A 17,585-nucleotide genomic window follows, 5' to 3' on the forward strand; every position below is an offset into this window, starting at 1 on the left:
ATACTTTTATATACTTGTATTTTGTTGTACTTGCTATTAAAGGATTTGCAGGTACACAATCTTCAAGATGATGAAGATGTTCATATAAGCATGACGAAGGGAGATGACCTTGATACCATTAGAAAGAATGAAAGCCATAGATGATGTTATAGAAGAAGAAAGTAGTTAATCTCCCCAAGTTAAGAGGGAGCATGGTTCGAAGAAAAAGAGTACATCTCCCCAATTAAGAGGGAGGAGATATTATGATGGATACCTTGTAAAAGGAATTGGAGAATGAATAGATCTGCAATATAAAGTAGAAGAAAGCTTCTAACAATCTGCATATGGTTAACTAGATGATAATATAAGAAACATTCGAATCATTGAGGACCCCAAAGGTTTGTGTTTACTTATTTGTATAATTGAAAATTTATTGTTGATCGAGGTTTGTGTTTGTACAAGTAAATCTCTCCATAAAAAGGTCGAACACTCCTGTGTCACGGGGTTCACCGAATTTGAACCTTGAGGTTCGAAATTCGGCGAACCCAAAAAAAAAAATCAAATTCGTTCAAGTTCGGCAAACCTGATAGTCGAACCTCAAATTCGAACCTCAATGAATTCGAATTTGAAGGCAAACCCAAAGATGAACCTAAAGCCGAATTTTACAATTTTTTTTTTATTTTTTTTGGGTTCGATGTTAAAGTTTGGTCAGTTTTTGTCAATTGTTTTAAGGTTTATGAGAAAAACCATGGGCAGCACATGGTTTTCTCTTGTTTCGCTTCCCGCCAGTTAGTTTCCCGCAATGGCCACTAGTTTGGCTTTATTTACCATGGTTGTTGATAGATTCTCACAAGCCAACTTCAGTGTGAATGTACTCGCTCTATTATGCTCAGCGTTGCCATTGCGTGTTGTATTCTCTACAATTTCTTGAATTCAATTTCTAGATGTTACTTGTCCCCGCCGCCCGGAGCGTGAAGTGAATAGTGGTCGTGATTTGTGGCTCGTGGGTACTCACTGCTACTCATATGATTTTTTATTATTTTATGTCATATATATATTTGTGTGTGTGTGTTGAAAAATATGTATAGTCGAACTTAATGTCGAACCTCATCGGAAAATTCAAATTTGAATCGAACTTAATCGTTGTCGATCTCGAATTCAAACCCGGACCATGTGACATAGGAACACTCTAGAAGCATGCTTGGACAAGTGGATATATCTAGCTTATTAGGGAGAGTTGAAGCATCTAATGGCAGATGCCTGGGAGGACATCTAGTCAGCCTATGAGTGTTTGATGTCTAGATCCCGAAGAGCGAGGGTGGTGTTGGTCTTGGAGCTCTGACCTTGGATACGCACCTAGATCCTTGTGTTGATGATTAGTTAGTAAGTATGATGGTACCTAGACTGGCTAAAAGCTTTAGTCCATCTTAGTCCCACCCGGATAGATAACCCTGGTCAGGTATCTAGTCCGAGGCACTGAGTGTACCAGAACCCTTTGTAGTTCATTTTGGAGATATTCCATGTACCTTTATGTATAGGTAATTATGAATACCTCCCTAGTTAAGAGGGAGTGTTGAAGAGTGTAGCTAGTATCGATCTTCATAATTGTACTTAAGTCATGATATAAAATATTTATCAAAAGAAAGAAAATAAATTTTATTATTGAATAAATTGACTTATTAAAGCATGGATTCATGCTTGGGTCAATTGTTTTTAGGCCAAAGCCTCCATTGAAGGCTTCTAGGGTTTATGTCAAGTGTCCTTGTCCATGTCATATTGTAAAGAACCCTTCTTGGGATTTATCTGTCAAAGAAAAAAAAATATTTTGATGTAAAATAGGCCAATTAGGCCTCTTCCACCAAATCAACCTCAAGGAAGGACAAGTCACCTCAAAAGAAGAATTTGATCACCTAGAAGGACTATATATAAGCAACAACACCTCGAATCATTTGGAAGAGATCACTCAACAAGTTCGAATTGCAATAGCTAGAAGCAGTAAAAGGTACGAAGTCTAATGAAGAAGAAGGAAAGGGCTAGCAAATGAGAAGGAAGTCATTATCTCGCTGGGGAGGTCGAAATTCTCTCTCTTGTCGCACACATGCGAAGGAACTAAAGCTACAGGAGGGTTGAAACTGCAGTCTTGAAGCTGGGCCAAAATTCTGATGCAGTAGGTCGAAAATTTGTCTTTGATGCAGTATTGTTGCAGTTGATCTTTGAAGGTTGGAAGAACAGTTTAAGGGCTGACTTGGTGGAGGAGGAAGGTCTATTGGTCTAGGGTCTTGGTCTATCTCATCTTGAATTACTGAAGGATTCTTGACTGGATTTTCCCCTATATAGGGGTTTTGCCTTGGTTGAGCACCTATATCCGGTGTTCTTGATCTTCGTGTTTTGGTTTTGGTAATTGCTTGATGAACTAAGACAAAAGAAGAACATAAGAAAGATAATAATAACTCGAGGAAATCAAAAGTAATTATCAATAAGGGAAAATCTTTCTGCCTTTCTAATTTTCTAACAAGTGGCACTTAGCTCAGCAGAGGCAAAGTACATGGCAATGAGACTAGCAAGTTGTGAGACCATCTAGCTTCGCAAGATGCTCACAGTTTTATTTTAATCTTGAGATGGGACCAACTGTGATACACTGTGATAACCAAAGTTGCATCAAAGTTTCGGAGAATCCAATGTTTCATGATAAATCCAATCACATAGAGATCAGGGACCACTTCATCAGAGACATGGTCCAGAGAGGTGTTGTGAGATTGTAGTACATACCCAAAAGGGAGCAGGTTGCAAATATTCTTACCAAGCCTCTAGTGAAGGGGAAGTTCGTGTTTTACAGGGACAAGCTGGGGGTGGTGGAGAATCCCTTCCTAGCTAGGAGGGAGTGTTGAATTCTATAGTTGTGGAAGGTCTTCTAGCTTGGTGTCTTAGCTAGGAAGATCTTGTTTTGCCTCTTTAGGAGCTTGCATGTGACATGCAAGGTATGAAAGAGGGTTGCATGCAAGGCATGCATGAGGGTTGCATGCGACATGCATGACATGCATGACATGCAAGCCATTTATAATTTATTTCTTAAGCTTAGAAAAAGAAGGCTAACAAAATTTAATTTCAGTAATTTGTCTTTATAGTAACTCAGCGATTTAATCTCAACCGTCGATCCAGGCCTTAATGAAGTTATAAATTGAGACAAAGGGAAAAGGCTAAGAAGCACAATCATTGTTGAGCACTTGAGTGAATGATTTGCCAAGTGAGAAGGCACGACTTGACCAAGGAGATACAAGAGGACGTTGAGGAGATTTATGAAGGAAATCTAGAGGTCAAATTGGCAGGCAACCCGGGTTTTGTTGACGATGTATTTCTCAGGCAACGAGGGTTTTCTCAGGCCAAATTTTTCAATAAGAGGGGAAGTTACAAGTCTTCCAATCAATGATAATTTCCTATGTATTTCTCTGTGGGTCTAACCCATATTTTCTGAGTTAATATAATTTTCGAAAGGGTTTTATGGGTAAAACTTTCTATTGTACCTATCATTAATTTCTCACTTATTCTCTTCAAATTTCCCTGTTAATTATCAACATACTAAGTTTTCAATGCTTCTAAAACTTATTTCGTAAAAATATTTTTATGGATATTGTATAATTGTTGAGTGAAAATAAACCACGGATGATAATAGTTTAACTTACCATAGAGATAAAGTAAAATTGGGTTACAAGCCAACTCACTAGATCAACAAAAAAATATGCCAATAAAATCCCACACGTGTGAGTTGTGAGCCAATGAAAGGATGACGTCATGCCTTCTTAGGGCTCCAAAAGCTACAACAATACATTGGTAGGGCTACAAGGGTCTCCAAGCATCCTGATCAACCTCTATTTGAGGGAAGGTACTCAAATCAAGCCTCGAAGCATCTCCATGTGTCAAAAGCCAGTTGTAGGTGCCCTACGTCAACTTTATGGGTGTCAAGTAGATAACGTAGTGGGTTCTCTATCCAATTTTGGACCTACATCGGGTACAACATGCCCTCCTCAATCATCCTGGTGGATAACCATAACCACCTCATCTGGGCTTTGGATCAAGGCATGCCCATCAAGTAGTGCCAAGGCCAGCCTGGGGCATGTTGGGTCCACTAGTACATCATCAAGAATCCTCCATGCCAAGCAAGAGAAGCTTTGTGTTCTAGGGGTGCTCTGGGGTGTCCATCAACTATTAAGATCAACAAAGTACCCACTGCTTTGCTGCATAGGGGAATGTTATATCTGCAAGATCGTCATGCTCTCTTAGAGTATAGTATGGCCAAGGCATCATATGGAGTAGGGTGCCCTCAAGGCCTCAACTACTCTGGACCACCTAGCAAAACCATCTCAAACTCAAGTGAAATCAACCATTCATTAGAGACTAAGACCATAAATGCATCTAAGTGGACCATGCGTAAGTGTTAAGGGTAGATTAATAATTCAAACTAGGATCAACTTCAAATATCTAACTAGACCAAATCCCATAAAGGTATTCCCAACCTTTGTAGGGATGGCTAAGTATTCAACCCTATTAGGTGTTTCCAACCACCAAGGGGAGGTGGCATTTCCAAGGTCAAGCCTTCACTCCATAGGTGTTAGTGAGAATAGGTGGCGATGGAGGGGAAGGATTTCATGGCCAAGAGCCATGGTCAAGGGACTAGCTAATAAGAGTCCACATCCTGAGTATATAGATGTAATGGAGGATGCAAACGTGGAGGCATGAGTTACCCCTCTCAGGCTACTTTTTCCACCCCTTTAGTGTGCCTTTTACTTCTTTTTAATAATGCTTTTTATTGGTGCATAGCTCAAGGATCAAAGCCTTCTCTTTATGATGTAGCATTTGTTTTAACTTTTACCCCTTAAGATGAGACAGTTTCTCACTCATTGGGGTTTATAAATGCAAGGGTTCCTTTTGATGAGATGGAGCATCAAGTGCACAAGAACCGAATGATGGCTAATGATGGGGGTAGAGCTCATGCAAGGCTTTTCCCCATCCGCTAACTTATGCCCCAACCATCATTTGCATTTTAACTTCTTTTTTCTTTCATTGTGGCCATCTTATGCTTTTTCATTCTTTTAGCTACATCAACCTCCAAGGAAAAGTTTTTTAATTGGACCTCAGCATGTGGAAATGTGGGTGCCAAATCCCAATGAACCAATGACAGTTAACCCAAAGGATGGAGAGGATATGAAAGGAGATGATGTGACATGGAAAATGTTACGTATGGAAAAAGGGTAAAGGACACTACTTCAATCCAAGTTTCTTAGGAAGTATCCCTCCTAGGACCCTAAGGCCTTAGGGGAGGTCCCACTAGACTAGGGCTAAATATTAACCCCCCTAGTAAGATGAGAGAACAAGTTTACAATCAAGATCGATCAATCATCCACATCACCCCATTATCCATACTTAAATACCAAAACATTAAGAGTACTCAATTGTAAAATGGTCAAAGTACTTGTTGAGTCGTAGCTGACCTTCATCTAAGAGGAATGTCGAATGGTGAGAGGTGTATGACTAGTGTAGATGGCGGAGGAAACTAACATATCATCATCAATAAGCAAATGTGTAGTGTTGTTGGCTACCTAGCTATATAAGATAGGAGAATTGGTTTTCTCCGATGGGGTTATCCATTTTAGTGGGTAATAGTAATTCTCCTAGGGCCTTAAATTATCGTGAGGCTTTTGCATGTGCCCCCCTACCCCTCTTCTTTGGACCAAAACTCACATTTCCTTAAAGGAGATCCACTCCTCTCAAACCAATGTGTAATACCTTGCAAGCAAACCTCTCCCAACATCTTCAACATAACCACCTATCAAGGAGATGACTCTTCTCCCTCCTTCACCCAAAGTGGCTTCCCCACTTAATAGCTATGGCCTAGCTAAGTCTTGAGTCTCCCCTTATTGTCCTGTTATCCTTTGGATCTTTGAGCATCAATGCTTTAATGCCAACTCCTCAACCTTACCTTAAACCCATATTCAAATCAAAACCTTAAAAGCTCTTCAACCATAAGGCAAGGTAATGTCAACGTCCTACCTCTCTTACCAAGTATTCATACAACATATGTTTGCACCATAAACCAAGACCTCATGGCAGGACTAGTGATTGATTCCAAGACTGCAACAACCTTGGATTTGCAAGTTGCAAGCACCATTGAAGTACAAAGGAAGAAGATTGGTGTTGGAGAAAACACGTTCCTTACAAATGGGGAGTGTTAGCATTTGGTTAATCCAAAAGTGCTTTCACCTAGCTAGGAGAGCGCTTCATGATATGCGAAGGGATTGTGGTCTTATAGCCCCTTTGTTTATTTTTTTCTTGCATCTGGAGAGCTTAGATTAGGTGCATGCTTGTTTTGGGATCATTGTTAGGGAAGCGCACTACTTGATGTGGTGGTAGGCACCAGGGCTGCAGAGGAGCGGCCCCCAGTTGCACCTGCTCCCGAAGCGCACTCCAAATGGAAGCACTCAGGGAGCGCACTCCCACAAAAAAAATCACTCCCTAGAATCAGGAAGATAATTAGGCTCCACACCCATCATGATGAGAATCGAGATGTTGTAACTTGTGGACCTGTGGTTGATGAAGATTATAGCTACTAGATGATTGATGGTATATGTTTTAATCCATGTTTTTATGCATTTTATAACTAATTCATCATTCTACATGCTTTTGTTGACATATATGCATCAAAATATAATAAAATATATATTATATAAAAAACACTTCCAAAATGCTCTCGACCCATAAGCTTCTGAAAATTGTCACTCCCCGCACCCAATTCCGCTCCCGCTTCCAAGCAGCCTTGGTAGGCACATGTGGCGTATTTGGCATCTCCTGCATGGGCATACTTATTGAGGAGCATGACAATTCCGCACATGTGGAGTAACCACCATGGAGGAGTACATCAAGCACTTGGACATTGGGCATTTACCCCTTGGAGTATGTAACCACCTTACAAACAATTTGAGGAAGAGCACTTGAGATGAGGTACCACTAACTAGAACGTGCACCATCTTGGAGAGGAAAACTTGACATGTCGACACCTAGCCTAGAGGGCACACCAACTTGTGGGTTGGACAAACCCTAGTGTGACATGTGAACACCTTACAATGAGGAGCAATACATTTGAACCTTTGTTTGTTGACATAGCCTAGAGTTGCTTGTGGACTTAGTCCATGTTTTATTGTTGGGCTCCTTCACCTTAGTTTATATAACGGACAAGAGTGTCTTTGTTAAGAACAACGACATTGGATCTTAGAGATTGATAGTTGGTGTGATGCTTGTGATTTGAAGAATCTTGGAAGATCATGTATTATGCTTATAATGAGGCTTAGTGCTTGTAACAAGGATTAGTGCTCAGAGGGTTTCAACTCTGTGTATTGTGATAGATCTTGCCCTAAGGGTTGCTAAAATGATTTATGCTTAAAGTCTTTGTGATATCTACAATGTTGAGTTTGCCTAGAAGTAGCATTAGTGAGATCTAAGGTTTCTTACAGGCTATGCTGTACAAAATGTGGAATCATGTACAAGTTTCCAAAACATAAATGCCCAAAAATGTGACCCCTCTAAAATGGTTACATGGGGTAAATGCAGTATATAAAAAATACAAAAAATATAGATATTTAGTTTTTTAAATAACACATTATCTTGCAAGAAAATAAAAATGACATTTTAGGAGACCCGTGTTTGTATTAATTCTCATAGATGATTACATGATGCAAAATCCCATAGCTTGGTATTCTTGATTAATGCTAATCCCATACCCTCATATGTGATAGAATCCAATGGAACGACTGCAATCTTGCAAACCTTGAAATCCTGATGATTGTTAAGTCAGTTGAATTCTAAATGGGATATGAAATTCTACTTTCTCCATATAAAGTTCGATGAGGTTGGAACCATTCTCAACCATCTTGAAACAAATAAACAGATTAAAAAGGTAAGATAAGGGGTCATTGGCACAAACAGAGTAATATTTTCCCATTGGTCCCACGCCCCTCCCAAGCAATTACATGGGCCCATAAACTTCCAAGAAAAGAGCTCAAAACATTACTAGAAATGGGTGAAACACCTTTGAAACATCGCTAGTTGTGCCATATGTCTTGTAGCATTTCCAACCATTTCAGGTATTAGGATGTGACCAAACTAAGTGTTTCTTGCAACTTAGCTTGCAGAGCCATTGAAGAAATTAGCTTTGGCACTAAGGCTAAAAACTTCATGATATGAATCTGTGGTCTCATAAAAGTGAGGTGGAAATTTCAGATTGGGCATATTTTTGAAATTTCTATGTGTCAATTGTCTTTTGTCTAATCCCTTATAATTGAATCAACTAAAAGGCTAGATTCAAGAAGGATGGATACTTTTACATAAATGAAAGATGCTGAAATGCCCTTAACACCACCACCAAGCTCGAAACAAGTGTTAGTTTTCTCAAACATGAAGCAAGAACTAACAATAACCTTACAACTTGCAATATGGGCACAACATCACTCTTAGATACCAAAAGCCTGATGAAAGGGCTTCTTTGCTTCTAAACGAAAGCACCATTTCTAGTCACCCTAACATATTGTCAAAAGATTTCACATGGTTGTTTCGATTCATCTGAAGGCATTTCTCAATTACTGAAAATAACTTTTTTTGTTATAAAAAACCATTCTAATCTAGGGAAAAATTATAGAAAAATACATATTTAGGGTTTTGTGGCACATTAAACTTTGCTTGTGATTTTTATGGCACATAAAACTTTGCTTATGATTGGTATGGCCCATAAACCTTTCTTTGTGAATTTTATGGGCCATTCATCACCCTTCAATATGCAACAGAACGAGGAAATTTTGGAGCATACCAGAGGACAAATTTTAGTGTAGGGAAGTGATTTTCACTGGAAAACAATAAAGAATAGAGGATGGCCTTTAGGGCAAAGGAGGGGCAGAGAAACAAAACTAGTGATGGTTTAAGTTTCGTAGAGGGATCTGTACAACATGCAGTTGGACATGGTAGACAATTAGCTATTTGGATGAAAATGTTCCTGATTAGGATCCACGCTAGCTTCTAATACTTTTCTCATATTATATTTAAGTTTTTGTAACATTTCCGTCATGTATGACAAATTTGAAATTTGTACATTATATGTAAATGGTGAATTTTGACTCTTGAGTAATAATATTGGTGTTTGTTTTCATATGGTTTACGTTTATAATTAGATACAAACTGGTTGCACTAGATAGATTGTATTCCTGAATTGTAAGATCATCATTCATCTCTATTTTTGAGTTTGTAAAATCTACGATGTGAAAGAAATCTGAAAAATACCAAAAAAAAAAAGCAACATTATATCATTTTTATATTTATTATATATTGTATATGCATAAGGTATAGTAATTTATTTTTACAGCCTCCTTGGCTGCATTTCATAAAGAAAAGACACGAGATTTTATCTCACAATAAATACTGCCCATAACTACTCAACCATAAACAAAATTTAACATGGAGAGTCCTCAATTAATTAATTAAAAAAAAGAAGATCTATTATTATTTACAAACAAATAAAAAGTCATCAATGAGATCACTAAATGCATTATTTAAAATTTAAAACAACTCAAGTGATTGCTCAAGACACTTTGAGCTCAATACAGAATTACAAACATGTACACAAACAAATAAGTAGAGAGGGTTTTCAAGATATAATAGACCTTGCATTCTGTCTCACATATCGGATGACTGCTCATCGTTTGCTCTGCAAATGCTGAACATTCTGGCTGAAGCCATGTTGGAAGCCATGGTGAGTCCTACAAAAAATAGAAAATAAGGACACAAAACAAGACTAATAAAAACTTGAAGTCAAAAGAGCATGTCCTATGATTTCCCAAGCATTCTTGGTGAGATTCCTTATTCGATTGTTATAGGCAAATTAATGTCAATTTAGTGTAGTGAGAAAAAATTCACAAAATGCAATCCACTAGCCATGTCTACCAAGGAACTATCTAATTTACCATGGGGTCTCAAAGGATCCCAAATGCACTGCAATATCTGCCTAATAAGCGGTTCCAAATAATCAAGATTGATGGATTTGAAATATTCAATTTGAAATTTCTATCCAGTTACAATGTTCACTGAATTTTAAGGAAGAAATTCAAAATTCAGCCAACAACATGACCCAATGAATATAATCAGTTATATTTGGGGGGTTCATTCGATCTGATTTCAATTGATACAAATTCAAATTTAATCATAAAATAAATTCAATTAAATTTGAATTCTACAATATGAACAGCTGTGAAAATCTAGCTTCTTTTGTCCCTGAGGATGAGCAGAGTGTCTGTCCGAAAAGTCAGACGTTTCCGCCTACTTACACATTTCAACTCCAGAAGTCTATCTACAATATGAACAGCTGTGAAAATCTAGCTTCTTTTGTCCCTGAGGTTGGGCAGAGTGCCTGCCTGAAATGTTGGATGTTTCTGCCTACTTACACAGTTCAGCGCCAAAAGTCTATCTACAATATGAACAGCTGTGAAAATCTGCATTCAAACATTCATTCATAAAATTCAAATAAAATATGCCAATGCATGGAATTTCATCATTTTATGTTATTAAATTTTTGAATTATCTATTTTCTCAACCTTAATAGCAAAATTTATCCTATTTTTTTGAACCAGCATTTTTTTTTCTAAATTTCATTGTCACCAAATTAGAACACAAAGACAAACTAGGTGACTTAGCTTGTGTGTATGAAACTTAAATTGGAAACTTTACTTGTGGGAATCAATATGTATGAACTCAAAAACCATCTATTGCACTTTAATTTCCTTGCAATTTTGTCAGGTCATGATTCATGGAAGTAACAATGAACACGGAAATTGATGGCTGTGGTCCCCCTATGTTTCCCTTGGACATCACCGTTGTATTTGCTCAATTTTTAACCGTGCTAAAAAAATACTTTTGAAGCCTTAGTTTCCAACCAAATGGAATTAAGGCAGGTCCAAACTCCAAAAGAAGATTTCCCTGCTTGGTGACTAGGGAATTTTATATGTTAGACTAACTAAGTAGAAGTTTCACTTTAACAAGTCATTTTCTATTTTAAAAGGATGAAATCATGTTGCATCCACATTGAGACATTCCTTGTTTCTATTTGAATTACTCGGCATGTCAAGCAACTCAAGAGCATTGTTTGTGAAGTTAGATTGACACGTCCCCTTATTGTTTTCATTGTCCATGGCTCCAAAACAATACTTCTAATCGAGAAAGAAAATAAGTCCTAATGAACACTACATACAGAAGGTTATCCCTATAAGTTGTTCGTCATTAAAAATTGTTTTCTGGTTTTTCAGTATTTTGTGCTCTATGATCTAGAAAATTGCTCAAGATGCACCTATGCTAGAAACACGAACATTGTTGATAGCTTTACCACCACAAATAAACAAACAAGTAGCATGATTAATTTTCTAAAAATATCAACAAATTCCAACGCAATAAACTTATAAAAATTTCCTACCTCCAAGCTGAAATTTCAATGCAACGAAGTCATAAAAAAATTCCTAAAAGCTTTCTAGGGGCCCTTTTTCCTAGATGCCATGATAGCCCATCCGACCTTGACCCTCAGGCCATGTTTTCCCACACCACCTCCCTTTATGACATTCACGGACAAACCCCAACACACATCCCCTCTCCTCCCTCCTCTTGTCACCTTTTCTCAGAGTGGAATATCAGGAGAGTAATCAAAGCTATGAGCACCAATAGTGCAGCAGATGAGGAAGGGTTCCAAGCTAAATTCTCGAAACATGGTATCCAATCTCTCAAGTCTTATATTGTTGATCTATTTAACCAAGTGGTATGTTCCAGTTTCCCCTTTGCATGGACACAACACATTATCCATCCAATCCACAAGTCAAGGAGTAGTTGCAATCCGAACAACTACAAGACTATTATGGTAGGCCATACTTTCTCTAAGTTGTACGCCATGGTCTTACATCAGTGGCTTTTTGACAAGCTAGAGAGACGACATCTCAAAGCAAGAGGACAAGCAAGCTTCTGCCCAAGATACCAACGGTTAATCACATTTTCACACTTTGAGCCATTCTTGAAGAGCCTCGTCATCACTCTTCGAAAGCCTATTACTGCTTTGTAGGTTTCCAAAAAGCATTTGACATTGTACCCAGGGAGGCATTGTTCCAAAGGCTCCATGACATTGGCATATCTGAGACCCTCCTAGTAGCCATCATAAGACTGTACAAGTCAACCGCGGGTCACCTTAGATTGGCGCATGGCCTTTCTGATTTCATTCAGAGTACCGTCAGGGTAAAACAAGGGTGCCCCCTCTCATCAACCCTCTTCAAAATTTATATTGACGAGTTAGAAACTTTCCTCCATGAGCACATCCTGGAGGGTGATGGTTGCCTTCTACATGAGGTATTGATCTCCCTACTCCTTTGGACAGTGACTTGATCTTGTTAGCATCATCTACTCCAAAGGGCCTGCATGGACAGATCGATGCCCTAGCTAGCTTCTATGACCTTCGATGGTTGACAGCCAACCTTGGTAAAAATAAGGCTATGATCTTCAATGCTTTGAAGAAAGCTCTTACGGACAGGCATTTCTATTATCGAGGGGAAGAGATTGAGATGACCACATCATACATCTACTTGGAGTGCAGTTCACAACCCCGTTTTGGTATGCAACAAGCCCACTAGCCTCAACTTAGTAAAGGGTATGGTTCCCTGGCCCTCATAGAGAGACAATGTTTCCAGCGTCAGTTTTAGGAAATCTCATCTAAACTATACCTCATGGAGGCTACTATTAGACCCATGGTCCTCTACGAATTTGAGATCTGGGGATTGAGATCGGTACAGAATCCAGACAAATTGGGCCCACATGGAGCGAGTCCAGACCTTACTCCTCAGGCGCATCATATGATGCAAACATACAGTCCTGCGTTCCACTATTCAAGCAAAGTTTGGGGTCCACCCCTTCCGCCTCAAAGTCATATTTCGCTTGGTTTCTTTCCTTCACAGAGTCAGAACTTTCATAGATTCAGTTGTCGAGAGAGACCGATACCCCTACCTTGCACTTTGCTCCTCGGAGGCCCTCACTTCAACTCCCGAAGGTCGAACACGTGGTTGGTTCTCAGATGTATCTCGACTTCTCCAGTCAATGACCCTTTCCAAAGTGCCTCCCCCCTTTCAAATTCTCCCTTGATGCTCTAAGCCATCTCTTACCGTCGAGACAGATATTGAATCAGTCCATCCCAGAGGATATCTACAAATTGTACATTCAGATCACCTAGACTTCACCCCCAACGAGCCTGGGTCTGAAGATGCCCTTATGCCTTAAGCACTTCTTGAAGTTGCAAGATGGTATCATTGTTTTCCCCCCATACACATATAGACATTGGATGCACTCACTCAACATACCCTTAGGACAGCTCCGAGTTGGTTCTCATTGACTCTGAGTGGAGACAGACCACCACATGCCACGATCTGATAAGATCTGCCAGATGTGTCACCTACAAGAGCTAGAGACATAGCAGCATCTCATTTTTAGGTGCCCCTATATTATGAGATCAAAGGACACTTCCATTACCTCTATAGAGATTCGTGGGGCTCCCTCTCTACCTTTTTCCAATATCCAAATAAAAGATGCTTAGCCCTCTTCATTAGGGATATATTCAGACATAGATCTCTGGCCCAACATACACCGCATCATGTGGGGATGGCCCAGACGATCACATCATACTTTCAGGCTGACCCAATTGACAAAGGCAAGAAGCGGCGAATTGAGTTCCAGAGTACTTCAGATAGTAGAGTGGTGAGACACCGAAGATCCCCGCAGCCCCCCACTAAGGGAGGTTGACTGATACCCTTAAGACTACTTCGGAATTGCCGAATAGCATATTAGTTTAGGTATGTCCAGAGCACCAGAGGGATTAGTTCTAGGCAGATCTAGTGTGAAGCGCGCCCCCCCCCCCCCCCCCCCCCGCCCCCAAGACGGATTCCTTCCCAACCGCAGTGAAGCAGCCAAAGACTTATCCAAATCTTTTTTGTTCTAGCCTCGAATGTTAGGAGCATTCCTTGCTCCTTCCTTCCCCCAGGATCGTGTAGCCAAATTCCCAGATAGTTCAAATACTTAGACAATGAGCCAACACCCCTGTCGCCCTCCTCGCCGTCGGTTATCAAACTCAAGCATTCTTGACATCATGGACTTCATGTTCAGCCCTCCCTCAATATGGGCTCTTCATCGGGCAGCTAATACGGTTTGCTACATGTTCATGCTCATGAGGATGTCCTATTGTTTGTTTTTTTCATTACTTCATTTTGCATACATATATATTTTTTGTATTAAATTTCGCTTTTCTAGGAGTGGCATTTGCACTCCCACATTGTACTCTCACTAGATGTATCCTCTAGTACCATTGACCTACTTTTGTGGTCATTTGTTGGACATTAATGAAATTATTTTATCTTTATCTTCCCTACCTATAGGTTCTAGGACATTGACAATGGTTGTAAAAGTATAGTCTAGCTCATATAGCTATGGTTTACAACTTATCTAAAAGAATTGCTCTAGTTCACAACTTATCTAAAAGAAAATTACTATAGATCCATCTTAACACCGGATCCATTGAGTGTTTAAGAGGATAAAAGAAATAGGTGCCAACCTTGATGTTTTTGACCCATAGAAACTATATAACCACAATTAGGTTTGCACCGAAAACAAAAAAAAAAATCCCTGTCAACGCTCAATAGATAGGGGTCAAGATGAATCCTTGTTTTTGTCTGCTCGTGTTTCAGGTTGACCTATTTTGTTTGTCTGAGAATTACACAGTTACGCAAGTGTTGAAGATCTTCCCCTACATGGACTATAGAATACATTGGGACAATGTATCAGAAATATTTTCATTCTAGTATGTTGTTGTCCTTAGCGTGAAGCATAAATAACCAGCGAATCTTTTTGAGATCTTTATGGTCCTGGCTACAATATAATCATTTAAGGGGAAGATTGTAAACAAGAAAGTAAAAATTGTATTGATATTCTCAAATGGCTGCACAAGAAATGCCTCAGAAATACATAGGCATTGCAGGTACCCTAATAGGCTTCAAACAGTTAATAGTTTCGATCGATTGGTATAAGAGCATAACCTGCTGAGCCACGCCATTTTGACCACAAGTCCATCCAAATTCCAAAGAAACAAATAAACCCACTGTGACCAGAGTGGCTTATGAGCATATGATTTAAAATTACCTCATCCTCCATAAAATACACATGGAGGCTACATATGGTTGCCAAATGGTTACAGTGTATTCTTTAAAATCCCGATGACCCGAGATATAGTCTAGACTCTGAAGAATCGGCGTATTTACCAGGTTTGCAAGGTTTCAAAAATTTAGGCTGCCCTTCAACAAATGCTTGAAAATAAATAAGAGTGTGCAATAAAATTGATTGCAACGATGAACCTCAACACTATTTATGAAAGGAAATAATGGCTTCGTAAATGAACCATTCTCGAGAACTCGTGCCAAACCCTAAAAGATATGAATGCAGTATATGGAAATTGCACGAACCTCTGAAAACTCGGGCTGGCGGAGCTCCTGCTTGCCCATTTGAAATTGTTGCTGCCGGGAACTCTAAGAAACCCTCCTGGACAGAGAAAAATGTTTAGCATTTGGCGCTATTCGCATGTATTACAAAAAAAATTTTAAAACGTTTAACGTTCATGTTTTTTAAGATGTTGGGAGCTGGTAATTGATTCGGTCGGATGCTTGAGCGAGTCTTCGTTTGAATCTGGTTGGTTGGTCACTATAGACTCGAGGCTTTTGTCTCAATAGCCCGCAATTGGTAGTAAACTTAGGAAGGATCAAGATAATTGGAATGGTCGAGATATCTAGAGACATGGTCATGGAGTCCCATTTTAGGGGATGTCTATGAAGTCGTAGGGAGAGTGTTAGAACTGAAGTTCAACTATTTAAGCTATTGTCCCTTCCCTTAACTAAATGTTGTTAATATATTGTAACATATTTTAATCAATCATATGAGGGTTTAGCTATCCTTAATTTTGATCATGCAAGTTCAATTAACTATTTATGAGTATTGTTGAATAAAACTTTGATTATGTCTTTCAATTAATTAATCAAAATCTTAGCCTTCTAAATTGTCTTCTTCACTCTATCATGTGGTTGGGAGAAGTTTTACTCCTCCACTTTGTTCTATGGTCGATAGAGTGTTGGGCAATCTCTTATATAATAGATAATCTCATTAAATGAATTTGACTCTTGTTTGGCCTCATTACAGGAATCTCACTTCCTAAATGTGAAGAAGGGTAGATGGTGAATAAGTATTTTGTTGATGGGTGATTTTTATATTTTTTATAGCTAATTTCTAATGGGAAAAGATGCATGTCTTCGATTTTTTCATCATGCATTTTGATAATAAAAAATTCAATTAGATAAAACTTGATGCTATAAGGAAAGCAAATGAGAGTTATCTTTATGGATAGTCAAGGGTGGCCCTCTATTCATCCAAGGCATATCTTTGAGTTTCTAAGGATCTTGTTTGTTTCCCAACCCTCCCTAAATAACTCCAAGATGTTGGTATTATGAGAGTGGAGAAAGAATTGATAAATTGATTGCCAAGTCCATCATTGTCATGATAAAATTATAAATATATTGTGGAGTGTTGGTTGTGATGTATGTTTACTATTAATATTGTTGGGGTCCCTTAGTTGGTGCCTACAAAATACTAAAGAAATACCTACATTATTTCTTATTGGTTAATACTAATGGATCAAAGGTTTACGCTAGATAAACTACAACCTATGTTGCCTCCCATGAGATTGGGATGGTGAGAATAAGCAAGACTCGCACCCAAGCTCAAATCCTCTACAACAAGTGCATTATTCAAGCACTTAAGGGAAAGAGCCCCCATAAGTGTTGTTTGGAAACTATGTCACTTTTAGGGCCCCACATTGCAAGAGTTCATGGAAGGCCCTTAACTTTTAGATCCAAGTATTGACTTTAGTCTATACTTTGTCTTATTAATTCTCGAAATAATGAGGCTTTGGTTATTGATTATCTCCCCAACTCAATTAAAAATAAAGGTACCTTTGCAGCTTAGAATGTATAGAATGCTTGAGACTATTAAACCAAAGCTCATTTAGAAGGGGAATACACTTGAGTCATGCATGTCTTTCAATGACCACTTCCTGTGATAATCAATAATGTTGCTCCAAAATGATAGATCTACCTTTAAGGAACCTTGGTTTTCGACCCTTCTCTTGTTTAAAAGAGGCATCAACAAGGTCATTGATATATTTGACTCTTGGACTTAGAACCATGTGCCACTACTAGACTTAAAGACCAAATTCAAATTAGCAAGCCCAAATTGGGTAACGTTGGAGTGCATTAAAGATCTTTTTCCCAATAATCACATATACACAAAGTGCTCACATAGGAGAGATTGGGTGAGAAATCAAACAAAGGCCTTTAAAAAAATATAGGGAAGTGGATAGCATCGGGTGATGGTTTAAATGAGGAACCACACTACCATGGGGAGGAAGGAGAGAGTGGTGTCACCACTTAATTTTGGGGCAAAATCAAGAAACCTAAAAGGGG

At 38.8% G+C, this 17,585-nt stretch overlaps 1 protein-coding gene across 1 annotated transcript in view; it reads right to left on the reverse strand.

The window, feature by feature from the left end:
* LOC149235826 (uncharacterized) overlaps positions 1-15,858 on the reverse strand; it is a 296,225-nt gene extending 280,367 nt beyond the window's left edge. The window contains exons 1-2 of the mRNA XM_089368685.1: positions 15,540-15,858; positions 9,678-9,773 (exon numbers count right to left, since the gene is read on the reverse strand). Coding sequence (XP_089224811.1) covers positions 9,678-9,773; positions 15,540-15,578 — 135 coding nt within the window. The 5' untranslated portion in view covers positions 15,579-15,858. The remainder of the gene's footprint in view (positions 1-9,677; positions 9,774-15,539) is intronic.
* Positions 15,859-17,585: the final 1,727 nt, after the last annotated feature.

The sequence above is a fragment of the Pinus tabuliformis genome, chromosome 8 (assembly GCF_031772625.1).
Source record: "Pinus tabuliformis cultivar Carrire ecotype Pingquan chromosome 8, CPIR1, whole genome shotgun sequence".
Classification (NCBI taxonomy): Eukaryota; Viridiplantae; Streptophyta; class Pinopsida; order Pinales; family Pinaceae; genus Pinus; species Pinus tabuliformis.